Raw genomic sequence first — 26,204 nt, forward strand, 5'->3', positions numbered from 1 at the left:
CTCAGCCTCAGCCAAAGAGGGTCGGCTTCCCAGGTGGAGTTGGGGTTCCCTCAGCAGTTGTGCCCTGAGCTGGCCTCCATGAGGACGAGTGGGTTATTCCTTGCGTGTTTCTGGAGTTGAAATGGACTCTTGTGTTCCTGACTTCATAAATAAAGAGTGAGGCACAAAAGATAACCCCGTACATCAAACACATTTAATAAGACACATGGACTCACTGCCTTTAAAGCACTTGTCCCAGGTTATGTTTATGTCCTGGACCCTTTCCTAGCAGCAGCCACTGGCTGTAGCTGACATTCAGGGGACTTGAATGAGAGAGGGTGGCTGGAGAAAACCTTCCCACGTTTAGCCCTACCAGGCTATCTGTTTCTTCTAGTTGTCTGTGAAGCTGCATTTATTGGGAGAAATGTCTTCCTAAGAGGACAATTTTGCCACGCAAGGGGAAAGCCGTCTTAGAGAATGCTTGAAACACTGCTGTCTCTCTCAGTTGGGGAATTTGCATGGGCGGCAGCCTGGTCACTAGGTCTTATTTGAGCTACTTTCTCTCCCGTGTAGCATATTCCAAACCTCATAATTTTTCGTTCCTTTGACTTTGTGTTTCTCTTCCTGCCCCTTGTTACGTAACTTCTTGATCTAAGAAGCCTGGGTCTTGTAAGAAAATGTTCTCTCTCCTATATAATTAATCCAGAGCCAGCTTGAGTTCATGTGCCGGGATGGGGGTGACCCTTGAGTCTGCACATCAGCCACATGAGTTAAGGTTAGCTCTCTGCTAACCATGCCCTGGTCCAGGAGTACTGGACAGCGCTGAGGGCAGCTAAACGAACCCTTCCTAGCTCCTACCTGGGCTTCGCCCTAACAAATTACAGCCAGAACCTCGAGAGTGCTCTGTGATACTTAGGGACCTCAGCTGCCTTAGAATTTAAAAGGAACACAGTTCTCCCTCCCAAGGCCTACCAGCCTGTATATGGAGACTTCTTCCCCTATCGCTGAAACCTTGCCTCAGGTACTCTGGCTTAGAAAAACCTCTGCCAGCTCATTCCAGGACAAGCTGTATCCTGCGGGTGGATGCTTATGCTTACAAAGGTAGTGACCAGCGTAGTGACCAGCCTGGCCGGTGCCTTTTTGGGGCCCATTCAGCTCAGCAGTGTTTAGCTGTGTACGCCCCGTGCTGTGTCAACCCTTATAGAAGCAGCTACTCATCTATGGATTCAGCCTATGTATAAGCGTTCATCATCTCCCAAGATGAAAATACCAAACGGTCTGTGGTTTATAAACTCCCCCTCCCCCAGGCTGCAGCAATTAAAAGCCAGCTGCAGAGCTGAGAAAACCTTACATGGTCCCCCATAAGCAAGGCCAAGGTCAAAACGCCCTGCTCACAAATGAAGTTCAAGACCCAAAGTCTTGGCCACACTAGAACTTTTCCACATGCACTTTTCCCGCCTCATCATTTTATTTCTTGTCTGTGTATTCATTTTATGACCAAGTGTGCTGGCCAGATGTTGAGGTCCAAACTTAGCCCTAACATACAGATTTTGCCAGCCCCGAAAGGCTTGACTTATAGCACGGAGGGAGCTGGCGAGGACGCTGGGAACAGGGCTGGTCTCTCCCCCTCTTCTCGTTGCTGCTCTTACCATTGTGTTCAAGGTTTCTGCATTTGGCAAAAGAAGCATGGGTCTTATTTATGGCGGTAAATTTTTAAAAAGTGGCTTGTCTTAAGCCTTACAGATGAGAACATGCCCTTTGCACTCTCAAGGTCCCTTCTTGTCACACAAGCATGGACTTACTGCTCTTATTTACTTGGGCACTCAAAGCAGAATTTGATATTCAAATACTAAGAGGCTGTCCCTGGTTCTTGTTGTGAATGTTGATGGATTTGTTGTGGTAATTTTAAATTTGACGGCAGCACGAACGTTTCACGTCTTTCTCTGCGAGGAGACTCTACAATCAATCTCTTTTGTCTTGACATTCTTTTAATTTTATTTAGTCTTGTTCTCCCCTTTCTCACTTACTTTCCTTTGTTTTAGTCTATGAATATCTCCTTAGCATTGTTACCTCTTGTGTTCTGACCATTTTCCTGGACTGCTTGCCTTTCCCTGTCTTGTTCTACTGTTTAAGTTGATTTTGTGATTTCAAGTTCAAAAACAATTCCTACTGTACTTCTTCAGCAAAGAATTGAGCCATACCTCAATTCTTTGCTGAAGAAGTACATTAGGAATTGACTTTGTCTTAATTCTTATATTGAGCTGATTGCCATTGGCGGGGCGGGCGGGAGAGGGGGACAGGAAGTCCATTTGTGGCAAATATACTTTTCTGTTGGGAAAGAAAGGGCTGAGATTGGACTAGAGCATCTTGAATTTTTTATGACGGTAACGTCCTTGCCGACAGTGTTCAGTGCTAAGCACACGTCCCTGAGTGTCTGTGAAGAGATGTGGGCCATAGTAGCTGTAACCCTCTTTCTTTTCTCTCCAAGTGAGAAAACCTGTTGCTATGCTTGTGATGTCATAGAATGTAATTATTCTAATGAATATTTATGTCAGTTCTTTCCACATTCCATTTGAACTGTTCTCTGTAACTCGTAATTTCCATATAGCTCAATTGAAGATGTCCACTGGATGAAATGATGTTTAGTAAGTATCATTTTGACTATACCATTCAATTCTTCTAGAAATAGTGGTGTGCATCTTAGCGAGATGAGTTCAGTGGTACCAGTAAGACCAGGAAATTTATTGCTTCACATTTTTTTCAGTTCCCAAAACCATGCGTACCTTCACTCATATGGTATCTGCTTTTTCAGCTCGTAGGTTTCTCTAGTCCCTTATCTTGTCATTTTCTACCTCTATCAACACTCTCCTGCCCGGGTGGGATGTGGAGTCACCTGAACTACTCTCTTGCCCCAAACCTTCATCGTCTTTACAGCCATGTGCTTAGTTTAGGTCACTTGGGTCCGGAAATTCGGAACCCTGGATCAATCCCCACGTCTCTTTTTCTACATCAGGTGTGCAGAGCGCTGCTGAGGACCATAATGCAACTGTGCCAGTCGTGTCCCTGCAAGTTTATGATCCTCAGCTTTCACTCATTTTTTTAACACCTTATTTTTTTTAGAGGGGTTTTAAGTTTTCAACAAAATTGAGAGGAAGAGACAGATTTTCCACACCCCTCCCCCACACACATAGCCTCTCCCATTGTCAGCATCACTCACCAGCATGGCGCATTTTAACCAAGGATGAACCTGCATTGCCACACCATAGTTACCCAGATTCCATAGTTTACCTTAGGGTCCCCTCTTGGTGGTGCACATGCTGTGGGTTTGGACAAAAATATAATATAGCCACCACTGAAATAGCCTAAGGAGCATTTTCGCTGCCCTAGCCACCCTCTGTGCTCTGCCTGCTCATTCCGCCCCTCCCCTAGTCAACCCCTCGCAACCACTGATCTTTTTTTTTTAATTCTTTTTTTTTGTTACCACTGATCTTTTTATTGTCTCCATGGTTTTGCCTTTTCCAGAATGTCAGATCACCGGAATCATATAGTATGTAGCCTTTTCAGATCAGCTTCTTTCGCTTAACAAAATGCATTTAAGGCTCCTTTATTCTTCTTGTGGCTTGATAGCTTATTTCTTTTTAGTGCCGAGTAATATTCCACTGTCTGGCTGTACCACGGTGTATTTGTCTATCACCTACAGAAGGACATCTCAGCTGCTTCTAAGCTTTGGCAACCATGAATAAAGCTGCTACAAATATGCACGTGTGTACATGAGTCTCCGCCTCCTTTGGGTGAATACCAAGGATTGCCATTGCTGGATCACATGTTAAGAATATGTTTAGTTTACCAAACTGTCTTCCAAAGTGGCTGCACCACTTTCCCGCATTCCCACCAGCAATGAGGGAGAGTTCCTGTTGCTCCACATCCTTGTCAACATTTGGTGTTGTCAGTGTTCTCAATTTTGGCCTTTCTAATAGGTGTGTAGTGGTATCTCACTGTTGTAATTTGCAATTCCCTGATGACATATGACGTGGAGCATCTTTTCATGTGCTTATTTGCCATCTCGACGTCTTTTTTGGTGAGGTGCCTGTTAAGGTCTTTGACCCATTTTTTAATCAGGTTGTTTGTTTTCTGATTATTGAGTTTTAAGTGTTCTGTATATATTTGGAGTAACATTACTCTGTCACATGTGTCTTTTGCAAATATCTTCTCCCAGCGTATGGCTCGTCTTCTCATTCTCTTGATCATTTCCTTTGCAAAGCAGAAGATTTTAATTTTAATGAAGTCCAGCTTATCAACTCTTTCTTTTGTGGATTGTGTCTTCGGTGTTGTATTTAAAAAGGCATCACTATACCCAAGATCATCTAGGTTTTCTCCTATGCTGTCTTCCAGGAGTTTTACAGTGTTGTGTTTTGCCAACCATTTTTCTTACTAATTCTAGTTATGTTTACTCTCATTCAATTATTGATTGTTCCAATGCTTCACAGTACCCTGAAGCCTTCTTTCCAACTTCTCTCACCCTCATCCTCCTGCAGATAATTTAGTCTCTTGTGGAGAATACTGGAAAGATCAACTATAACCTTCCTAAACCATCTACCCTTTCCTGCACAAAGGACCTGCCCCTGGCCTCACTCCCACAGGCTCACAGATAAGGCAGCTCCAATCACGTTCAAAGGCCATCCCTTCCTGTGCTCTGCATCTCATCTATTCCCATCTTCTTTGTCCCCGTATTGCCTTTCCTAGATCACCAACCTCTTACTCTCTACCAATTATTTTCCCCAAGCAATAAAAATCTCAAGTCTTGCCATAAGAAAATAAGTAAATAAAATAAAAATCCCCAAACTGAAAAATAGCAGGAGCAGCAACAACAACAACGCCTCTTTCTCCCCCCGTGTCTGTTCTGGTCTTCTGGTTTTAATTGTACTTCATGCTCCTCTGGAAAGAGCTCTTTTTAGCCATTGTCTCCATTTTTTACTTCCCATTCACTGTGGACCCTGACTTATCCCACCACCCACTGCACTGTAGCTGACATAGCTAAAGACACTATGATGTCTGCAGTGACTTCAACATCTCTTTCTCTACGGAATTTGATACAGCCACACGCTCCTTGAAATTCACCTTGCTTTTAGCTTTCATAATATTATTGCTCTTATTTCTTTGACATTTCAGACACTTTTCTGACCACCTCTTAAATGTTCGCATGTCCCCAAGATTCTGCCTTGAGCCTCTTTCGCTCAGTTTTAATTGCCACCTATATATGTGCTGATGACTTGAAAGCCTACACCTCCAGTCCTAACGCCTCCATTTTGCTTCAGAGGTCAGGTCACTTCTATGCGTAATTCCCACGGGTACCTCAGATTCAACATGGCCATGGCTGAATTCATCATCAATTCCCTGACTTCTCAAAAGCTTGGTTCTTCTCCTCTATTCCTCCTGAGTTGGTATAGCCCCAAGAGTTTCATAATCATTCTAGAACAGCAGCACAATGTCCAATAAAAATATAATGCAAACTATATATGTAATTTAAAATTTTCTGGTAGCCACATTAAAAAAATAAAATGAAGCAGGTGAAGTGAATATTAAAGATAGATTTTATAACCCAATATATCCAAAATATTATCATTTCAACATGCAATTGATTGTCGGCCTTAAACAAATAGACAGATAATTCACCAGCAAAATGGGTTTATTTGGGAACAACAAAAAATTGCAATTCGGGACATCTGGCCTAATGGTGAACCACATAAACGTCCAAAGATCAAAGGTGAGAAATAGTCTTTTATGGAGGAAAGGGGAAGTTCAGTGGAGCTGTTGTAAACAAAGAGTCCATTGGAGGAAACTGGAAGTTTGAAGTATGGTGGCTTTCTATTGGCTGAGTTGTAACAGTCTGTCACTGGCTGTGTGGTTACCGGGGGAAGGAGAAGATCCTCCCTCTTCCTACTGGAGTAGTATTATAAGTAGAGTAGAAAAATATCCTCCTGTTGGAGCTGGGAAGTCTCTCTCTTTTTGTTTGTAGTCCGAGCCAGTGAGTAGTAGGGCATGAGAGCTCCCCCTACAGGCCCTCCCAGCTCCAATCTCAATGTGGTTTCTGTTGACTTATCTTCACATTATCAATTCGAAAACCTTTAATGAGATATTTTATATGTTTTGTACTAGGGTTTTAAAATCCAGTGTGCATTTTGTACTTACTTCACGTGTCAATTGAAACTATTCACTAAGGCTCAATGACTGTGTGTGGCTCGTGGCTACTGTGGAAGGTGGTTCCAGGGTTGGTACCTTCACAAACCCCGCTCTCATCCCGCCATAACTGACTTGATCTCCTACACGCTTCCTCACTAGGCTTCTTTCTTTTCATCCTCACCACATCACGGTCTCACTTTATACCTTGGTCCTTTCTCACTCGGGCTATTGTAATAACTTACATAGCCTAGTTTGTCTGTCCCAGGAACCACGCAAAATCCCCCAGAATGCAGGAGACTATCATAGAACATCTACTTACCTGTGTTTTTCTCCAGAAAATAAGAGTACAGTTAAGCTTCATTAATATTTATTATGCATATTTATGCCAGCACCCTCGCCCTATATCACAGAGAAGTTAATAATAAAGTTATAAACATAACAAATGAAATACATGTCCTTCACAAAATAAAAAAAATATTTAAAATATTATTTATTTAATCTTCATGTCATACTTCCAGATTTCTTTGTGTATTTCAATATGAAGTACACAATTTATTAGTTGTGGTCATCTATATTTTACAAATGAATTCACATGTGTAGTGGTAATTCATTTATTTTGGTACTGCCAGGGGAGCTCACTAAAATTCGGGGTCCCATTGATCTGGAGCCACTCTGACTTGACCCCGCCTGCCTCGCCAGCCTCAATTTCTTCATCCCCACCTCACCTTTTCTGCACCAACTGGCTTTTCCATATTTTTTTTCTCGTTTGTTCTTCGTAAAAAAACAAATAAACAAACTACTTCCTGACCTGGCTAATTCAATTTCTCTTCCAGGTTCTTCTAAGCTATCATCTTTTCAAGGAAACCTATTACAACTTTCTAAGTTTGTTGAGTGCCCCTTCATTTGCTTAGCATATATCTCTTACTACATTATGTTATTGAAATTATCTCTTTATAGATCTGCATTCCCTACTAAGCTATAAGATTCTTGAGGGCAGACATTGTGGCATCACTGTGCTTTTTCCATCTTGACATATGATAGGTTCTTAAGAAATGTCTGTTGTTGAACTGAATTCATGGCTCTCCTTGATGGAGCTGGCCTGTCCAATTAGTGGGTGAAATAACATTTTGCTTATTGCAATTTGTGGAGTATCTGGAAGAATTCCTCTGTATCCAAACATACCTGATAAAATGAAATAATGAACACACTTTCATTGAATATTTTGCTTAGCGTGCAAGTTGTAAGCGCTGGTAGGGTGGGTAGCAATGCTAAGTGGGAAATAACTTAATCAGCTCCTTAGTAAAAATTGGATGAGATCATCTGCCTAAGGACAGTGAAGTTTTGATTGTATGTATATACTCAGTGGTTTTCAAACTTCAGTATAGATAAGAATCACCTTGGGAACATGTTAAAATGTAGATTTCTGGGTTTCATATGTACATACTCTGATTCATTTGGACTTGTAGGTGGCCTAAGAATCTGTGTTTTTAGAAAGTGCTTCAGCGATGGTAATATAGGTGGTAGAAACCATACTTTGAAGTGGAGAGTAAAAAGAGGTGGAGGGTAAAAAGTAATTTTGAACAGAGGAGAGAACTGCCTCAGTCTGGGCCTGAATGGGCTTCTATATGGGGGTCTGTAAAACTTGCACAGAGCATCAAAAAGGGGAACAGGCACCTGGGAGATGCTGAAACAGGGACTCAAGGGACAGAGCGTGGAAGATCAATAGTGATAACCTTGACTTATTTCACAGTTTTCCTCAGGATTGAATTTTCTTCTTCAATTAGAAACAATAGCAATATAAATATAAAATCGGATTATTAGGGTATTTTCATCTTCCTTTAGGAACTGACACTCATCAGTCATTCAATAATTCAGTAATTTAAAAACCATTTCAGGGGCCGACCAAGTGGCTCGTTGGTTAAGAGTTGGCTTGGGAGCGCCAGATCTAAGCAGCAGGGCCACCGGTTTGGATCCCACATGGGCCAGTGACTCTGTGCCCTCTACAGCTAAGGTGGTGAACAACAGCTCAACCTGGAGCTGGGCTGCTGTGAGTTGCCGACGACGGCGTAGGCTGCAGTGGGCTGCTGTAAGCTACCATAAGTGGACGGCAGCCAGTGTGAGTGGCCGGCAGCTGGCTTGAGCTGCTGTGAGTGGCCATCCAATGGCTGGCGACTGATCTGCCTCACCTGGGAAGAGTGCCATGATCATAATACTAACATGGGCCAGTGAAGCGACGTCCTCCACAACTAGACTGAAGAACAAAAGGACAGCAACTTGTCTGTTCCCCTTCCCCGATTCCCCAATAAAATCTTTAAAAACAAACAAACAAACAAAAACATCATTTCAGGCTCTCTGGGATATTGAACAATTTAGGTATTGGATGACTTTTTTTGCATTTAAAATAATATCAGACAATTCCACATAGTATTTGATTTCTGGTTCTATGACAACAAAAATTATCTAGCACAGAGGAGGTGGCACACTATGCCATACAGAAGACAGGATTTAACTTTACAACAAGTGTGAGAAAAAAATAGAATTTTACTTAAATGCTAGTTATGAATAATTTTTATCAAATCGGTAATCCTAGTTGTTAGTGATTTAAAATTTAGATGCTGTTTAAAGATTTTTATGCAGATGCCACATATTTTTTAGTATGGCAAATAACAACCAGAAGTAGATGGATAAATCTGGACCATTAAAAAACTCCAAACTTTTCATTTTAGCTCATTGTTTCAGCTTTCTCTTTCATTCAGCCTTATTCAAAGCTGTTAACAAGGAACTATGTGGTTGGCTTGAGTTTTTTCCTTTCACCATTTGGTGCCCAGTCTCTGGTAGAAATCTAATGAGATGCAAACCAGGCAAACAAAATGGGCCAGTGGGCTGGAAGAGAGGAGAGGCAGTGGGCATAGAGAGTCTATTGCTGTTCATCACCAAGTATGTGTTAATTGTGGCGGCCATGCCATAAATAGGCCTGGCACAAGCCTATAAGTCATGTTGTTCCTGTCTCTTTCAGACATTCTACATCCGCCATCTATATAAGTCCGCCATTGTGATTTTGTCCATTTGATGGGAGAGACTTCCTTCCCTCTGGTTGTCTGTACTTGTGTGAGATAAATGATCTCGAACAGCTTAATAGAGGTTGAGCTCTGCAGGAACAGTGCTATTCTTATTGTAATTTATAACTTGTTTTTAACTTCACTTAAGTGCAAGACCTGTGGTCTCCGAGGGCTCAGGCTGAACTAAGCGTCTCTGCTGACCTGTGCTCTCTTGCAGGTTATTCGCAAGGGCTGGCTAACCATCAGCAACATTGGCATCATGAAAGGAGGCTCCAAGGGATACTGGTTCGTCCTCACTGCTGAAAGCTTGTCCTGGTACAAAGATGATGAGGTAAGCCACAGAGAGTGATAGGGTTTTCTCATCCCAGTGTTTCTCATTTCACATTAATTGATATCATTGTGACCTACGATTTTGAAGCACCTGGTGGTCGTCTTTCAGTAAGACTTGGTTTGGGTTGTTTGTTGGAAGAAACACTGTTTTTTCCTCATAGATTTTTCATTTTACATATTCCCGTCACATTTCTTTTGCTTCTTTGGTGTAGTCACATGTTTGCTTACCTGAAAAAATGGAGTTGAAATGTCTTTCTTTGTAATAATGGCAGGGTACTGATACAGTGAACGCACTTTTCATTGTATAGGGTGTTGAAAAGACTCAAGGAAACAGAGCAGCATAAGAACAAAATTCATAGTACTCATGCAGAGTTAATCAAGCATTTGGGGATGGTCGCAGTGATGTCTGTCTCAAAGGACAGGCTTTTGAAAATGTCTAAATCACTCACATTCAAGTGAGTCCCAGATAATTGTCTATATGAATTTTTATTCTTTGATATTTTGATGTCTATGTAAACTCATGAATTATGATAAGTATGGTGTTTCGGTTTGTGTTAGGTGTTAATTTCGGTCTTGCGACTTATTTAAATCTGGTAGCTATAAAAGTGCAAAAAATATATATCTCAGTCTTGCAGAAGCATTCAAGTGCTATCAAGTAGTACAGAGTTCTGTGAAATTTGGGAGGGCGTGGATGCAGATGAAACTGTTTGGGAAATGTTAATAGCTCTGGTCTGACCTGAGACGTTTTCGATGCTTCTAATGTACATGCAGACGTTAGATAAGAGCACTAGTCCGTGATAGAACTAGTGAAAGAACTCTGATTTCCAGGTGAGATTGCCTCACGTTTATTTGCCTCTAAAGAGCATGCATTTCAGTTAACAGTCCTTCTCATCTTGGCTTTGCATCTTTTGAAAACACTGCAAAGGAAAAGTTTCATGTCTTATATAGTTTTTCCGGTCCTTAAGTGTTTTGTGCACAGTAGCGTGTTGGATAAATATCAGAAGATCAGTTGATTTCCACTGAATTTTCTGCAGGAAGGGAGATCAAATCCTATAGAAATGTCCACAGATAATGTCTCCCCAAAAGCTTTATTTTCCATTTTTATGTCATATATTTTACTGAAGTCAGCCAAACATGGACCTGGTGGTAGTGAGAGTGTGAGGACTAATGATAGTTCCTTTCCTGTGCTGGCTGCTTAGATGTCACTGTCCTTCTGCGGGAAGCCCCAGTGTTTAAAGACCAGAGCTTCAGGAGTTCTGCCGTAGATGCCCCGAGTCGGAAAATTAGCAAATGATTATCTTCTTTTGTGCTCAGCTGCCCTATGACAGTCTTCTCTTAAATACATTTTGTTTCCAAGGTTTTAGGTGCTCACTTACGTATATTTCAATGTCTTTGGTTTTGGGGCCTTTTTCTGTCTAGGGATAGCAAAAGCTTTGGCTGAGGGATCCTAATAGTAATAGCTAGCATTTCCTATATGGTAGTTAACTCATTTAATCCATAATACAATCCTAAGGATAGGTACTATTACTGTCCCCATTTTTCAGATGAGTAAACAAACCAAAAAATCCCCGGCCTTTTGAAAGTCATTTCTATAGGGCTCGGTTTCCTTTATCGCTTGGTGTTGGTGAGGTAATGAACTTCCCAAGGCCACACAGCTAGTTGGTGGCAAAGCAGAAATTTGAACGCAAGCTGTGTGGCTCTGGAGCTTATGCTGTCAACAACAAATGGAGGCAAGAATCCCAGAAGTGCTGGATTTGTCCATGGCACTTAGTAAACCTCAGGGGGTTTACTAAGGTGAGTTCTGGGCATCTCAACATTGACCTTTTCCTGGGTGTTTGTTAGTATCAGGGGCTCTGAAAACTTGGGGTAGCTACTGCTACTAGAGTATGGCTTTAAGGTTCTCTTGTCCGGCTGTGGGGGGCACTGAAGTAAGCCCACAGGAAGGCACACGATGCTTTCTGTAGGAAGAAAGAGGCCTGGAGCACTTGGTCAGCTCATCGTGGTCACCAGCCATGCCTCCCTCTTCTCTCTAAACTCAGGATAACTTTTCACATGATCTCTGCTGCCGAAGGTCCCCCTGAGCACCTGATTACAACACATAGAAAACACACATGTGCAGGGATCATGTTAGCCAAGTGCCAGAGAACATTTTCTCAAAGGCACGTGTGTGGAGGTGTGTGTGTGTGTGTGTGTGTGTGTGTGTGTGTGTGTGTGTGTGTGTGTGTGTGTGTGTGTGTGTAGGGTAGGAACGACCTCTGAAATAAACGGGAGTGATTTAGATGAAGAAAATTTAGGAAAGGGTTGTTTTCTCAGCTCAGATAGCTTCAAGAAAGACAAAATGTCAGACAAGTGTGCTTCCCAATGGAATTAACGAGTAGACTAATAATAGCCTATCAGATACTAAGTGCTCTGGAGAAAATAAAATAGGGCGACGAGCTAGAAGGTGATGGGGAGGGACCTTCCCATCGGGCGTGTGGGAGGACGTCACACTGAGCAGAGCCTGGAATGATGAGCCATGCAGAAGATTTTGTCGAGGGAACGTTCCAGGTAGAGGGAGCAGTAAGGATGAAGCCTCCCGGGATGGGAGCTGGCAGGTAGCCTGCGGCTGGAACATAGGAGCAGCGAGGGAGGGAGGTAGGAAGTCAAATCAGAGGTGCCAGCCCATGGGGCCTCATCAGCCCCCGCCCAGTGATTGAATTGGCTTCCACGGATGGTTGAAAGCCATGGACCTGTTCCAGCTGGCTGTGCTATTACGGGGTTTATGTTCTAGAAAGATCACTCTGGCTGTTGGGTTGACCATAGTGTATGGGTTGGAATGAGACTACGGAGGGAGTGGGTGGCAAGAAGAGAAGAATGGAGACCAGCTAGGAAGCCGGTGGCAGTGGCCCAGGCAGCCGAAGATGGTGGCTTGTACTGGGTGGCATGAGCGGAGTGCTCAAGTTCAGGGTTGCAAAGTGATGGGTCCCACACAGCTACACTGCAGGTCTTAGCGACTGTCACCCCTTAAAGACTGCTCGAGAAACAAGATAGGACGTGTTCAACCTATTAATGCCTGGCTTGCGACTGACCCTTACTTTCAAGTTGTCTGTGTCAGTGGGGCAAAGTCTTTTCTGCTGGAGCCATCCTCATTGATTCCCACCTCCTTGGCCACCCCACTGTTATTCTCGACCCTGCTGTCTCTTGCCAGGGCTTCCTGTCACTGCAGGCCACTTGTGGGCCTGCTCTCAGGGCGAAAGGAAGGGGCCAGCACTGTCCCTTTCTCTTTGCTGGTATTCAACAAACAGTTGTTCCTGTCTGCTGGGAGCCATGGCAGGAAGGAGGATATGGGGAAAGAGGTCATGGAGAAAGGTCAGGAGGGCGGGGCCTGAAGGCGGTGATTGGCGTCTGGAATCTGCACCCTGAACACCTGCCCTTAACCGTAGTGTTTTAAGTGATGCAAAGCTCCCTAGATGTCTTGCTGCCCTAGTTTAACTCCATATGGATTAAACACGCTTCTGAGGGCAACCTCGAAAACCCCACATTTAGAATATTCCTTTGTAAAAATGAGCCTCGGTTCGAAGTCAGCTTTTGGAGTCAGTGTGTTGTAAGCAGAGCACTTGTGCTTTGTCCCCATGTATCTGTCCATCTGTACCCATGTCATCTCCAACACACTGGAAACCCTGTCCCTTGCCCATTTCTCCTTCTTACTCAAGCAAATATGACACAGTAAATATCATCCAGTCAGTCGCAGATTCACTCATGTATTCAATGATAACTTTATATTCAGATTTTCACAGAAGGTTGTAATTTTTTTTTCTTTCTGGGTTCTGCCACCCTCCTGCTTTCTTGTGTAATTAGCCTGGTATGTTTTCATTATACTCAAATTGGCTGTTGAATAAATAGTGTATTATGTCATATGGATAGATATGGTTTTATTTAACTTACAACAGGTTTGTAATCAATATAAATGACTTGTGAAATATATTTGGGATTAAAGAACAATGGCTCAGACTGTGCTGCAGAATGACATTCGTTGAACAAAGGGCCCTATAGACCATATGCTCGGTGCAATGAAGGGTGGGATGCCAGAGGATGTGGGTTGGCCATGACGAACTGCCGGGGTTGGAACGAGTTGCGCTTCGCTGAGCCTCATTCTTTTCACTTATCAAATGGGGACCGTTGCCAACCAAATCACCTCAAAGGGATATTGTAGGACTCTAAGAAATCATATATTCATAAGTGCTTTGACAAACTTTTAAGCATCACATTTATATATTTATTTTTGCCATTTGAAGTAACATCGTGCCTTCCTACTGTGATGTGTTTCGTTGACTCATGTCTTCTAATTTTCTTTCTTTCTTTCTGTCATTTCATACCATGAGACAGGATGTATGGGATCTCGGGGTGGGGGTGGGGGGTGAGCGGATAATGGTGAGGTTCAGATCATCAGCACAAACTTAGATCCCATCCCTCCACTGAGGCTTTCCATGCCGCCTCCCCTCCGGCCCGTGGGTTCTCCTGCACTTCAGCCAAGAATTAGAGATGATGATATTAAACTACGGTACTTCCTGTCCAAATGGGCAGAGGCAATGGTGCAATCATTGTGAGCTAGAGTTGCCATGACTGTAAGAGTAAGTCCCCAGTATTTTCCCTCCATTTTCTGAATGGATCTATCCACCCTCCCCTTGAATTTTAGGTGAATTCATGAACACCCTCAAGCATCTGTGGACTGCATTTTCTGAACCATTATTCTGCATTCAAATAATGATATTTGTAGAGTTACTGATCGATGAGCCTCATGGAAAGCTTTCCACCAGTGTCCCAGGCGATGCTATTTCCACCGTTACTTTCAGAGCCTTTGTAATACACGGTGGTTGCGGTAGACGTTATTCATCTAGCTACTTGATGTTATGTTAGCCTCTAACATTAAGATTGGGGCTTTCTGCAACATGAAAAGAAATAGAGCATCTTTTACAGGGTTCCACAGGTTATAACTAATCACCAAGGGGATTTGCCCAAACCTAAACATCTTTCTATGTCATATCGAGTACCCCAGACTCTGAAATTTCCTCCCCAGGTTGCATAGACCTCTTCCAGGTTCATCCTCCTGGGGGCATTTTGCCACTGTGCGTCCCCCTAGTCAAGCAGAAGCTATCTATGGGAGCAAGACTGAGCGTGGGCACGTGGCCTTGTGTATCCGCATAGATCCTCTCAGGTCTGGAATGGATGACACTCCTTTGACATCTATCAAAATAATGTCATAGGGTATTTGTTGTTCTCATCTTTACTAAGGATTTCAGGAAGGAATACAGCCATTTAAACAACCTCAGAGAGAATGTTAGATACCCCTCTGCATGGTATTTTTGACCTGTGTACATGCCACGTGGGTGTGTCGCTGGTGGCTCTGAGCTGTGTGCTGGCCCAACCCAAGGATGGTGTGTTGGTTTCTCTCTTTCTCTTTCCCCTCCCAGCTCTCACCTCCTTGCTCTCAGCCTGGATTGCCCCAAGCTCCAGGTGCTCCTCACTCTCCTGTGCATGCCTTTAGCCCCCTCAGCATCCAGCCAAGCCTTCGCTGCAGGCTCACGTTTGCGTATCCAATCTAGTCAAAATGCTCCACCAAACCAAAGGCACTTCCAGTGAACCAGGCGCTCCCCCACCCAACAGTGACTGTTCTTGGAAGTGGTGTCTCCATCTTCATTCTCCCTGCTGAAACTCGTGAAGGTCGGCTTTCAGTCTGAACGAGTCTAAATGATGACCATCCCTTTAAAGAGTGAACATTTACTGAGTTTTTATAGTTCACCAGGCCCTGAGCTAAGTCAGTACTTCATTTACATTCTCCATGTGAGAGATGAAGATGGAGACGCCAAGAGAATGCGCAGCTTAGGCAGCTGCTCAGCGTCAGTGCCTGCCCTGAATCGCCTGAACTTGCCCAGCAAGTATTTTCTGAGCATCTGTTACATACCAGACGCTCACCTAGTCACTAAGGATGACACGGCGAGCAACGAACTCGGGGTGCCTACTCTCAGGAAGGATGTTTCCCAGTAAAGAAAACGTGTAAACAAACGGGAAAGCCTATCCGATGCAGATTGCAGACCGTGAAGAAAGTCAGTCCCACGAAGGGTTTGTCTGGGGTGGGGGTTGCAGCGCAGGGAGGTCACAGGAGGTTTGTGTTAAGACCCCGAGGCGAGATGGAGTCTGATGAATTTAAGAAACTGAGTTAAGGCCCACGGGACTGGGACAAAGAGAGAAAAGAACTCTTATAAAGATGAAGGACTTTGATCCGAAGATACCTTTGACGTTTTGGAGCTGGAGAGTCACATAGTAAGATTTGAGATTTTACAGATCCTTTTGGTGGCTGTGTAGAGAAAGGGTTGGAGGAAGACACAACTGGATCAGGGACTCGTTAGAAAGCTATTGCTATGGTCTCCATAAGAGGTGATGGTGGCTTGGATGGGGGGGTGGGTTGGTGGAAATTGATAGACCTGGATGGATTTGAGGGATTTTGTCAGAAGGTGAAATTGACGTGACAGGTCATCACGTATGCTAAATATCGATTGAGTGTTTCAGTTCCTGCTCACCTGTAAGCCTCCTGAGACCAGGAGCCATCGTCTTGTTCACTGTTTTATCAGCCGTGGACATGGCCCTAATAGTGGCACTAAGTAAACATCGATCGTGAACGTGTGAGTGAGGAAATGAATAAGTGCAGCATAATAATTCTTCACGTCCTGGTATCTCCAGGCCTACAACCAAATGATTGAGCTACAGGGTAAAATGACCATTCTAGGTAGATTGCATTAAAATTTTCTTGGTTTTCATCATTAAAGGTTAGTGGACTTTTTATTCTCCTCCGACTGTATAACTTCCTGGATTGAAGGTCATTTAAGCAGAAAATAAATTTCCCAGCATTATTTTCATACATTGTAAATACATTTTGTACAGTTTCTGGGAGGGATTTAGAAAAGGGCAAGGTATGAGAATAAAATAGAAAGGATTTGGGACTTAGATAGTTTAACATTAATACTTTAAAATCAGATTTGAAAACAGTGATGCATGTTTTAAAAAAATGTATTTAAAATATGAATTTCAGAAGAATGGGATATTCTGATCCAATAAGAAAAGAACCTTATTTATTTTTTTTAATATCAGTGAGAAATGTGTAAAGGATAGTTAAAATCTCTGAAGAAAGGGGACTTCTGGTTTATACATAATAATAGCACAGAGCCAGTATTTATTCTCTTTCTATATTCCAACTCAGAGATTAAAATCATTATGGAGTCCTCATAGGAAAATAGGGTAATTCAACAGAAGCATTTCCAGTGGAAATGTACTAACCTTACAGTGTTGAAGGAAATCTAAAATGTGCATTAAAGTAAGGACATTCTTTGGACTCTTAAAAAAAAAAATCACAGGCCTCATTTTTGTGGGTTGAAGTGTTTGGATAGCTTGATAAGGAGATTATATAATTCCCTTATAGGGATATTTACTTAGTATTGTTTTTATTATGTAGCTGTAACAGATGACAAATGTAACTTCAGCAATAGGAAACAAAATGACAGCTCTATCCCTGGAAGGCCCACATTGCGAGGCCAAGAAGTTACAGAAATCTTCATGGCTTTCCATTTGCATTTATATGTTCACAGTCCTGCCTGTTTCCTGCCAGGTCTGCATGTTCTCTGTGATGGGGAGGTCAGGGCTAAGTTAACCCTGCGAGCACCGCACACTTCTCACTTGAATTGTTTGAGTTAGCGAAAACTTAGATATTTTGTGTTGGAAAAAAAAAAAAAACAGTCCCAACAAGTATTGAAGTTTAAAATGTTTACGTTACTGAAATTCTTCATGATCATAGTTGGTGTGTGTGTGTGTGTGTGTGTGTGTGTGTGTGTGTGTGTGTGTTTTCACATACATACACCATTTTATGTTATGCTTTTTAATATAGGATTATTTCATACAGACATTTCCACATTCTGGTATTATCCAAAGCTTTATAATTTTTGAAAAACATAAAATATTATTCAACAAAGTATAATGGCAAGCGCTATTTCAAATGTATCTAAAACACATGTAGACCCAGACCCCCTCCCCTCTGTGTATTATTTGTCCGAATCAAAAGTTGATACTGGAAGAGCAGTATTCCTCTTTATATGACCCTTTCTCAGAAGAGTAACATTTTCAAATGTGCATCATGTAATGAATTTAAATATAAATAACATTCTTTCAAGCGTTTCTTTTTGAGAGCCAAGTAAAAATATGTTCAAACTAAGATGCTAAGCTCGTGTTTTCAGGGGAAATTATTGGAAGTGTTCTCCTGAATGGCTTGCTTCAGGATGAATCCACAGACTTCCTCCTAGCCTTCCCCTTGGAATCTGGTGAAATGGAACCGTCTCTATACTCTGACCCCACTGTGTATCCCCCGGAGAGCGCTCGTGCTCATCCTGGGACTGCTTTGCGGGGTCCAGTAGAAGGAATGAACCAGAGTGGCTCCTGTCAGGGGTGTTTGCTGCAGGTTATCGAAAGCATTTAAAACTGCATGGTACTATGGAAATATTCTGTGAGATATTTCTGTATGGTCTTCCTGTTTATATTTGACATTTTGTGAACTATTATTTAGTACTCTATTTTCTAGTCATGGGACTTTTCTTTTAAGGTAAAAACCTTCTTTGCACAGTGTGTTTTGCAGAAGCATATTTTAGCAGATGACATATTTGCTTAGGCCAGATTGTTAAATGCCAACATTTACCCTTAATCATATAGTTACTTCATAGTTTGGCCTAATCACTTATTTTTTAAAGAAACTATGGTGTCAGGTTTGGTAAAATATCACAAAATCATAGAACTTTTGAACCTCGTGGGGTTTTTAGCCTTAAGACTAAATCTTTCATTTTAAAAATCAAATAGTTGAATAAAAATAGTTTGCTTTAGTCCAAAATATAGACTTAAAGTGTTTAATTAGATTAAAAAAACAAAAAATTGGGGGGTAGGCATGTGCTACAGTTTTTAAAGCTTGACCAGAACCTTTTTATGGAAGATGAAGATTAACTTTAAAAACTCAAGTTAAAACATTTTAGTGAACCAAATCAAAGTGGATGGATTTTTAACTTTATCTGTCTCCCCACTTTTTACCCTTAAGAGTTTGAAATATTCATGCACACAAGCCAGCCCCCATCATTTGAGCAAAGTTCACAGCGTGTAAACTGAGATTTTGACATTTCCTCAAAAGATATGGCAGAATGTGCATTGCATGCCCACTAATCTCTTTGCTTGCTCTTTTTGACAATAATGGAATTGCCTGAGCATCCCAAGTGTTGGGGAGTTTACAGTGAATGGGAGCCTGTGTGCTGAGTGAATGCGGCCCCCGAATTCCACCCTCAGAGCTGCAGTGCAAGCTCCTTCTAAATTAAACAGTGACACAGTAATAAATCTATGTATGTCGTGACACTCGGAGATATCACAGCTTCACTTTCAATTTTCCATATGTCAAGAGGGGAGAAGCAACTCTTTTTAATACATTTGAAAATTATGCTGGAAGCAAATACCCTTTTCACTCTGTTTTACCCAGAACCAAACTGGCCAAGTTTACCTGCAAATACAGGATCCCCTCGACCGTTATCCTTCCCTCTCTTTCTTTGGTCTCCCTCTCTCCCTCTCTCTTAAAAAAAAAAAAAGTCACGATGTAGAAAACTAAACGTAGTTTTTGGAGTAGAATTATTCGAATCATTTATTCTTTGTCAAGCATCAGCCTGTTTCGTGGGTGCTGCGAGGCCGTGTACAAACAAATGTCAAGGGCAGTAATTTACTGACAATGATGAGGAAAAGAGAACTATGAAAAGCACAGGAACATTTTCAGAAATGGGTTTTATTAGATTCCATAGGCATGACTCACTTTACGTTTGGTGGGTTGCAATATCCGAGTCAAAATCAAAGAAGAATAATACATACGAGTTAAGTATTCAACCAACAGATGAAAGCCCCAGCCGCCCCCAGCCCGCCCCCCGCGCCCCTCGTTTTGGTTGTAGCTCGTGGTGTAGATGCTATATGGTGTGAGGGCTGCTCTCTTTCAATGGCTGGTGGTCATTCAGGCTGGGTTGTCATGTGACTGCCTGTCTGTGCCTGCTGTACAGGTGAGCGGATGTTCTGCACAGCAAGTGTAGACAGGCAGACACATGACAACTCCGTCCAGCCAGGCCCTGGTTCCTTCGGGTTTCCTTTGCTCACGGGAGATACAACCAGTCTGCTTTCCAGATTTGGTGGTTTTGGAGTGTCAGGGGGAAAGGGAGAAAAACACACAATAGAATTAAACATTAAAACGTTATGGAGCTAAAAACACGTTAGGCTTTTGACTTTATTCAGAAAGTACACTTATACATGTGTTCCAAAGGTGCTCACATGGATGATTGACGGAACAGAACACTCACGGTGAAATCTTAAGGATAAAAACCAAACAACGAGATTACACACCAGGTTGATTCTGAAATCCAGCGCCTATTATTCCTGGCCCACATGCAGTCAGAGTTCAGAGTAATTGAACCAGATGTTTTTCCTCTTCACAAAAACTCTGCATAGTTTAATACTGCAGTTAAAGATAAAGGCAATGTTTATACGTGTTGCTTATAGCAGATAAGTACCATGAAAAAGAAACCTATTTACATGGAAACGGCGGCCATTTTCAAAATAATTAATGAGCCCAATATATTTGGCAATTCAGCCAGCCGACCTTGGTGTCTGATGCTTTGATAGCGGGATTTTACAAGGGGATGTATTTTTTTCACCAATACTTCATTAAGCAACAGGAACTTATTTCAGTGTCTCATATCCTTTTTAATGCAAAATTTTTAAGTATGGATATGAAAACCAAATGAAAAGCAGTTGTGAGCGTAAGTTCTCCTGTTAATCAACCACAGGGCCATGACATGAATCAAAAGGGTATGAACTAAAAAGCTGTCACCCCCAGTGATGCTCAGAATGTGGGATGGACATTGTTAGAGCAACACAGTTACAAAATACTACCTTGGACACAATAAAGGAAACTGCGCTTCACATCCCAAATGTACAACCAGACTTGGGACTTTCCCCCACAATTTGTATGAGAAAGTAATTGTGTGAAATAGACAGACAGAAAATTGAATTCTGGTGAGTCAAGAATTAATTCTACTGGCTATTTTAATATAAATGATCAGTTCTCATCTATAGAGGTGTTGAACAAAGTCCCCTGCCCTTTCAAAAACAAAACATCTAGATAGTCAAAATTTCACTAAGTGGGATTTCTTAAAATAAAAACAAAACCAGACCTTATTGTCCAAGGAGTATGTCATTAGGAACTTTTTAAAAGAATCTTAAAGAAAACAGTTTATTTCCTTTTAATTGTAAAATTCTGAGAACAGAGCAAATAGGACCTAGTTTAGGGGCAGCAAAATAGTTTTTAGAGACTGTGAAAAAAATGAGTTTTCTACACATATCAACATTTATGAAGTGATTAGATAGGGTACAGCTTTAAGGAAGAGTTGATAAGTGCAAGTTTCCATTTATTTATTTAATTGCAAGTAAATGTCTGATTCTGTTTCTGGTCAGCACTTCTGAGCAGAGGACTTTTTCTTTTTTTTTTTCCCCCCTTGAAAGAATCAAAAACATCAGTAAACTTGGCTGCTATTTAAATGATTACAAGGTCAGAGTATGCAAAAACAAATACCTTAAGCACCCATTTTGTTATTGTTGCTGCATTCAGTGCAACAGAAAATATTTATAGAGTGATTCACTTACAAAGAGCATACTAGTGGAAATTAAAAATTACTGTAATTCTGTATTCCCTCTCTTTCTCATAAATAATTTGATCCAGTTAACTCTGCTCAATTTAAGGAATGGTGCATGCAACCTGGAAAAATAGAAAGAAATATTTGTGAGTTCATATGGTATCCTTTAATATGAAACAAGTCTATTAAAGCAAGGTATCCAGAAATATCAGAGCCTGAAAGACCATAACTATTTTTCAGGGGGAAAAAAAAATCTTGCTGAAAAATGTTGACTCCACTCATGAGACTTTGGACAATTTATGTTTATAATAGGTTTTTAAAACGCAATTATAGTAAGTATGTGACATCTGCACATTTCATAGTTATGTTGAACCTGCCCCTAAGCTTGTTAAAAAGATGAAAGGTCGACAAAACAGTTAAGACTATTTTTCTATCCCCTGAACTATAGAGTGACTATTAATTTGTTATCACTTAAAATTGTAGCTAAAATGTAAACTCTGTTTACATTATTATCATACAGTATATTTTTTAATAAGGTTACACAGCTTATTTCTATTTTGTCTTTTATTTATTTTAAGAAAAAAGGCAAGAAAGGAATTATGTTCGAAGTCTTCCATAGCAAAATTCAACAACAGCAGCTCCAGGAAACTGGCTGTTATAAGTCAGGAAATTCAAAATGAAGATTTAATGGTTTTCCTTAATTTGCTTCACTATTCCTATTTATTAGAGCTGATAAAAATTGTCCAAAAAATGCATAAATGTTGCTATGTACATAATTTGCTGCACACCAAGGTAAAAAGACCCATGAAAGCAAGAAAGCAAGTTTCAGTCTTTCCTAAGGAATTTCCTGTCTTCTGCTGTCCTCCTGTTAAAGCCTGATCTTCAAGTTATTTTAAGCCGGGGTTTCTGAGTGATGGTCTTTTAGTTCTTAACTGGATGTTGTTGTCATGGGTGGGATCTTCCCTTTAGAGAAGAGGGAAATGGGTTGTTTTTAAAGAGCAGATCTCTCGTACAGGAATTGAAAGCCTTGTCTTTTCTTTAGTAATGATGGCGCGGGTGGATGAGTGAACTTCTTACATTAGTAAGTTGTATTTTCCTTTTTTTCTTATCACAGCTTTATGACTTCAATCCAAAAAAAAAAAGGGGGGGAGATTTCTGTCATTAGGAGGTTCATGCCTAAATTCTTTCCCACAGAGTGAAAAACTTGGGTGGTCTGTAGGCGAGAGGTGGGGTAGATAGTATATTTTGGTCTTTGGAAAACATAAACACATTATCTGGGCGAAAGCTTAAAACGCCAAGCAGGAAGGACATTAAACCTATTGACTAATGGCAGGAAAGTGATCAGTGTGAAATTTTGTCCCATTGTAAACAAACTTTCTTGGATTTGGAGACCTATGGCTCTTAAAAAAAGGGGGGGGGGCGTTGCAAATGTAAACAAACCGTTTTATATCGATCCTCCTGCAGTTAAACTAAGGCTCTGAATTTCCTTTCTCTTAGAGGACAGAGAAAGTTCTTTTACTCCAGCACCTTGTCTAACTTATCAATCATCCACGCACTGAAAGGAGCGCGAACTACCAAGTTCCTAGGATGTGCAGTGTCTGACAGGCCCTGCAAGCACTTTTTCTCTTTCTCACGACGTACAATGTTTAGTTTAGTGCTCAACACTTACCATCGTCTCCACGGGAAGCTTTAGTCGAAGGTGATCACGGTTGGTTAGTGTCCTCTGGAATAGATTCCATGACCCCTAAAATATTTGTATGTCTCCTTATAAAGTAATATCAAAATAAAGTTAAACAGTATTCTGATCACCCTGGCCATAGGTCAGGTTGTTTTACGATCTGTGTGTCTATATGTTGGTATATCCATAAACGACCACCCTGCCTTCCGTCAGCAGAGGTTTATAAAGCGAGCTGTGACTTCTGATCTTTCACTTAGCTCATGCAACTTAAAAATAAGCACTCTTTTCATTTGTTAAAAGTTTGCATCAAAAATGGGTTGTCGCAACTCCACCGATCGAGCGAGCAAGCGAGCGTGTGCAGGGGCCCCTTGGCTAACTCCTTTATAATTTCATTTTACGTTTCTACTCCTATACTTACGCTAAGGACACCTTCAAGTCCCTGTGTCTCCAGACTAAAAGTCATCCTGAGGGAGAAAATAGATGAGGGACTGGTGGTGGCTAGTTCCTTTGAAACAAAAAGGCCATTCCATAGAAAGAAAGACATTTACATTAAGTACATGTGAAATGAAAGCACGTTATAAAATTCAGTCATTTCTAGAGTAAAACAACAAGAAAAAATTTGAGAAATCTTAAATATTACTAAAGTATCTTATAGCTATCATAGCTATCTTTCTTCTTTATAACTGTATAAATTAGTAAAAATAAATTTCTTGAAAAAATAAGCTCTTGTAAGTTACCTAAAAGTTTCTTTTTTTTCAGTTCTCCTATGTAAAATAAACTATATAAATTAAAAAAAAATCTCACTTGTTATATTGAAAATAATTAATATGGAAGCCTCCAAGTCGTAATAGAAAAAAAACATCATATCATCTAAGTGGAGAAGATAGCTAAATTCCGCCTTTTTAAAAATATTTAAACTGAAAACCGTAATAAAAGAGAAAACTTGTGTGTTCTTTATAGCACTCCTAGGGTGATCAGAAGGGTAATTTTTTAAAGTAAATAATTTTGACAAAAGATAACTTTTGTGATAAAATGTTTTGCAAAAGAGAACTTGGGACAATTTTTGAATTGTTGCAAAATATATAACTCAGAAAAGGATTTGTTGGGGAACCATTGTGACTTTATAAAGAATTTTAAGGAGGACAAAAGAAATTATATTTATGTCTCACACAAGCCTAAAGAACAGATGTTTTCATTATATAGCATCGTTTAGGGGGTAGATATAAAAAAAAATGGAAGGTTGAGGGAATTAGGGGTGAGGCAGTAACATTTTTCCAGAACTTTCTTTCAGGGACCCACCTCTGAAGATCAGCGTGGATCACGCTGCAACCCCAGACTTTCTGTATTATTCTCTCTGCTGGGATTTCATTCAGCTTGAGGGTTTTCCTCCCTCCCAATTTCCTCCCCCTCTCCCACCCTCCTTCACCTCTAGGACAGCTGGAAACAGACCAAAGAAAACTTTGCCTTCGTTTACAAATTCCTTTTTTATCAGTGGGTTTCTAGACAAAGTACCTTATCATTTTAAATGCTCAGAGAAATAGAAGCATTGTAAAACACCGGCCCAGCGGCTCAGCTGACCAGCAATCATCAACCATTCTTGGATTAAAAAAAAAATTACAGAGATGTGTGTATATATATATATCGATATATATATAGATAGATATTGATATATCTATCTATATATATGGATATCTGAAGATAGAGACTTCTGTTCCCCGATTTATTCAGTTGCTGACTCAATAGTTCTGGGTTGGCGCTCTTTTCTGGGTAAGTCCCATCGGCGTTGTCTGGTGGGCAAAAACTTGGCAGCCTCTTCTTTTATTGTTAGATACTATTATCCCTGGTATTTCTATTATATACATAAAACTTCAGAAAAGCACTATCATATAGCATTATCAGAAATAGCAAGTATTCTTTCCTTTGGGGCAAAATGGACTCAGTCCTGGGATGGTAAAGTTCTACTAGAGCCCCCATTCAAATAAGTTTTTAGGTCTCCGGATTATTCATTTCAACAACTGAAACCCAGATCTGTTAAATTATTCTTAAATGTTTGGAGTCTTTTCATCTTTAATCCTGAAGAGGGAAAAACTTTTCAACTTCTGAAAATACTTGACTGATAACCCTTCAGAAATCGAATAACAGATAGTAAATCGCCACGTCCCGCACACGGTTCCTCTTTTCAAGCTAAAGGCAGAGCCCCCGTCACACACTCGATAGATACCTCAGTTTCTCTCACATGTGAATGAAAGCCATTGGCTCCCACCTCCGCTGTCCTGGTCCCAGACCAGGTGAGCAGCCAGAGGGCCTTACCCGCAGGTCTTCCCTGGAGCAGTGCTTTCCCGGCGGTGTCCCAGAGGGCTTCTTGGTCCCTAGTGTGCAAAACCTGTGAAGAGAAACACTGGGCATGAGATTCCACAGAGGAGCAAACAAATGTCCTCTCCTGGGAAACAGCCACTTTTGTCCCCAGCCGTCCGTGGCGTTGCTCTGCCTTGCCCAGTCTAACCAATGTGCAGACTACTGTACAACGGCATTGTCCTGAACAGGTAGTCTGAACACTGGGGCGACGGAGCAGGACCTCCAGAGGCTTCCATCGGGGTGCTTAAAATCCTCTCCGGGTCTTTGGGAAAAGTTGCACTCGGCTTCCCCCCCGAATTCTGCTGCACTGACTGAGCCACACTCAAGGGCTGTGATTTTCAGTCTTGACGTGGCACATTTGCTGCAGACTGGGGAACTGGCAATGAATTTAGGACCAGGAAAAGGGGGAGGGCTGGGCTGGAGAGTCCATATATGGGATGATGTCACCCTGGGGAGGTTTGGGTATGTGCTGTGCCGCTGGAGAGACCGCTAGAATCGCCTGCGCGCAGACATGGGTCTGTGCATAAAATGGTACCAGATGTTTCAGTGTAATGTTAAGCAGTCATTTCATCTTCAGGCCAGATTTTTTTCCTCAACTGGGCAGGAAGTGGGCCCCAGTATGGAAAAGCTGTAAAAAAAGAGCCGAGATGTACAGTTCTGCTGTGGCCAGCTGAAAGGGAGTTAGTGGAGAAGTACAAATTTGCTGTCTGATCCAGGCTAGAGGAATAATTTGAAGATAGAGGGTAGATAAGAAAGTAAACAGAAAGTCGAACTCTGGAAGTCAGGGCTCATTTGGAAAGCTTTTCCTGTGGTACTTTATTTTCTGGTATTTCACTCGTCAAAAAGGGCAGATAAGTTCATTCTCTCTCTCTCTCTCTCTCTCTCTCTCTCTCTCTCTCT

General features: G+C 41.4%; 1 protein-coding gene and 1 long non-coding RNA gene across 8 annotated transcripts in view; one reads left to right on the top strand and one right to left on the bottom strand.

The window, feature by feature from the left end:
• The window catches only part of DNM3 (dynamin 3), a 425,435-nt gene that overhangs the window by 192,446 nt on the left and 206,785 nt on the right, over positions 1 to 26,204 (top strand). For all 7 annotated transcript variants that reach the window (XM_019647999.1, XM_019648023.1, XM_019648033.1 and 4 more), the window contains one exon: positions 9,436 to 9,549. In XM_019647999.1, the coding sequence (XP_019503544.1) occupies positions 9,436 to 9,549 (114 nt within the window). The remainder of the gene's footprint in view (positions 1 to 9,435; positions 9,550 to 26,204) is intronic.
• LOC109385606 (uncharacterized) lies at positions 19,384 to 26,014 on the bottom strand. Its single transcript, XR_002124653.1, has 3 exons — positions 25,260 to 26,014; positions 22,941 to 23,015; positions 19,384 to 21,393 (listed from the first exon to the last, which is right to left on the bottom strand). It is a non-coding gene; the product is annotated as an uncharacterized LOC109385606 (long non-coding RNA).

Source organism: Hipposideros armiger, unplaced genomic scaffold (assembly GCF_001890085.2).
Source record: "Hipposideros armiger isolate ML-2016 unplaced genomic scaffold, ASM189008v1 scaffold_6, whole genome shotgun sequence".
In the NCBI taxonomy this organism is placed as follows: Eukaryota; Metazoa; Chordata; class Mammalia; order Chiroptera; family Hipposideridae; genus Hipposideros; species Hipposideros armiger.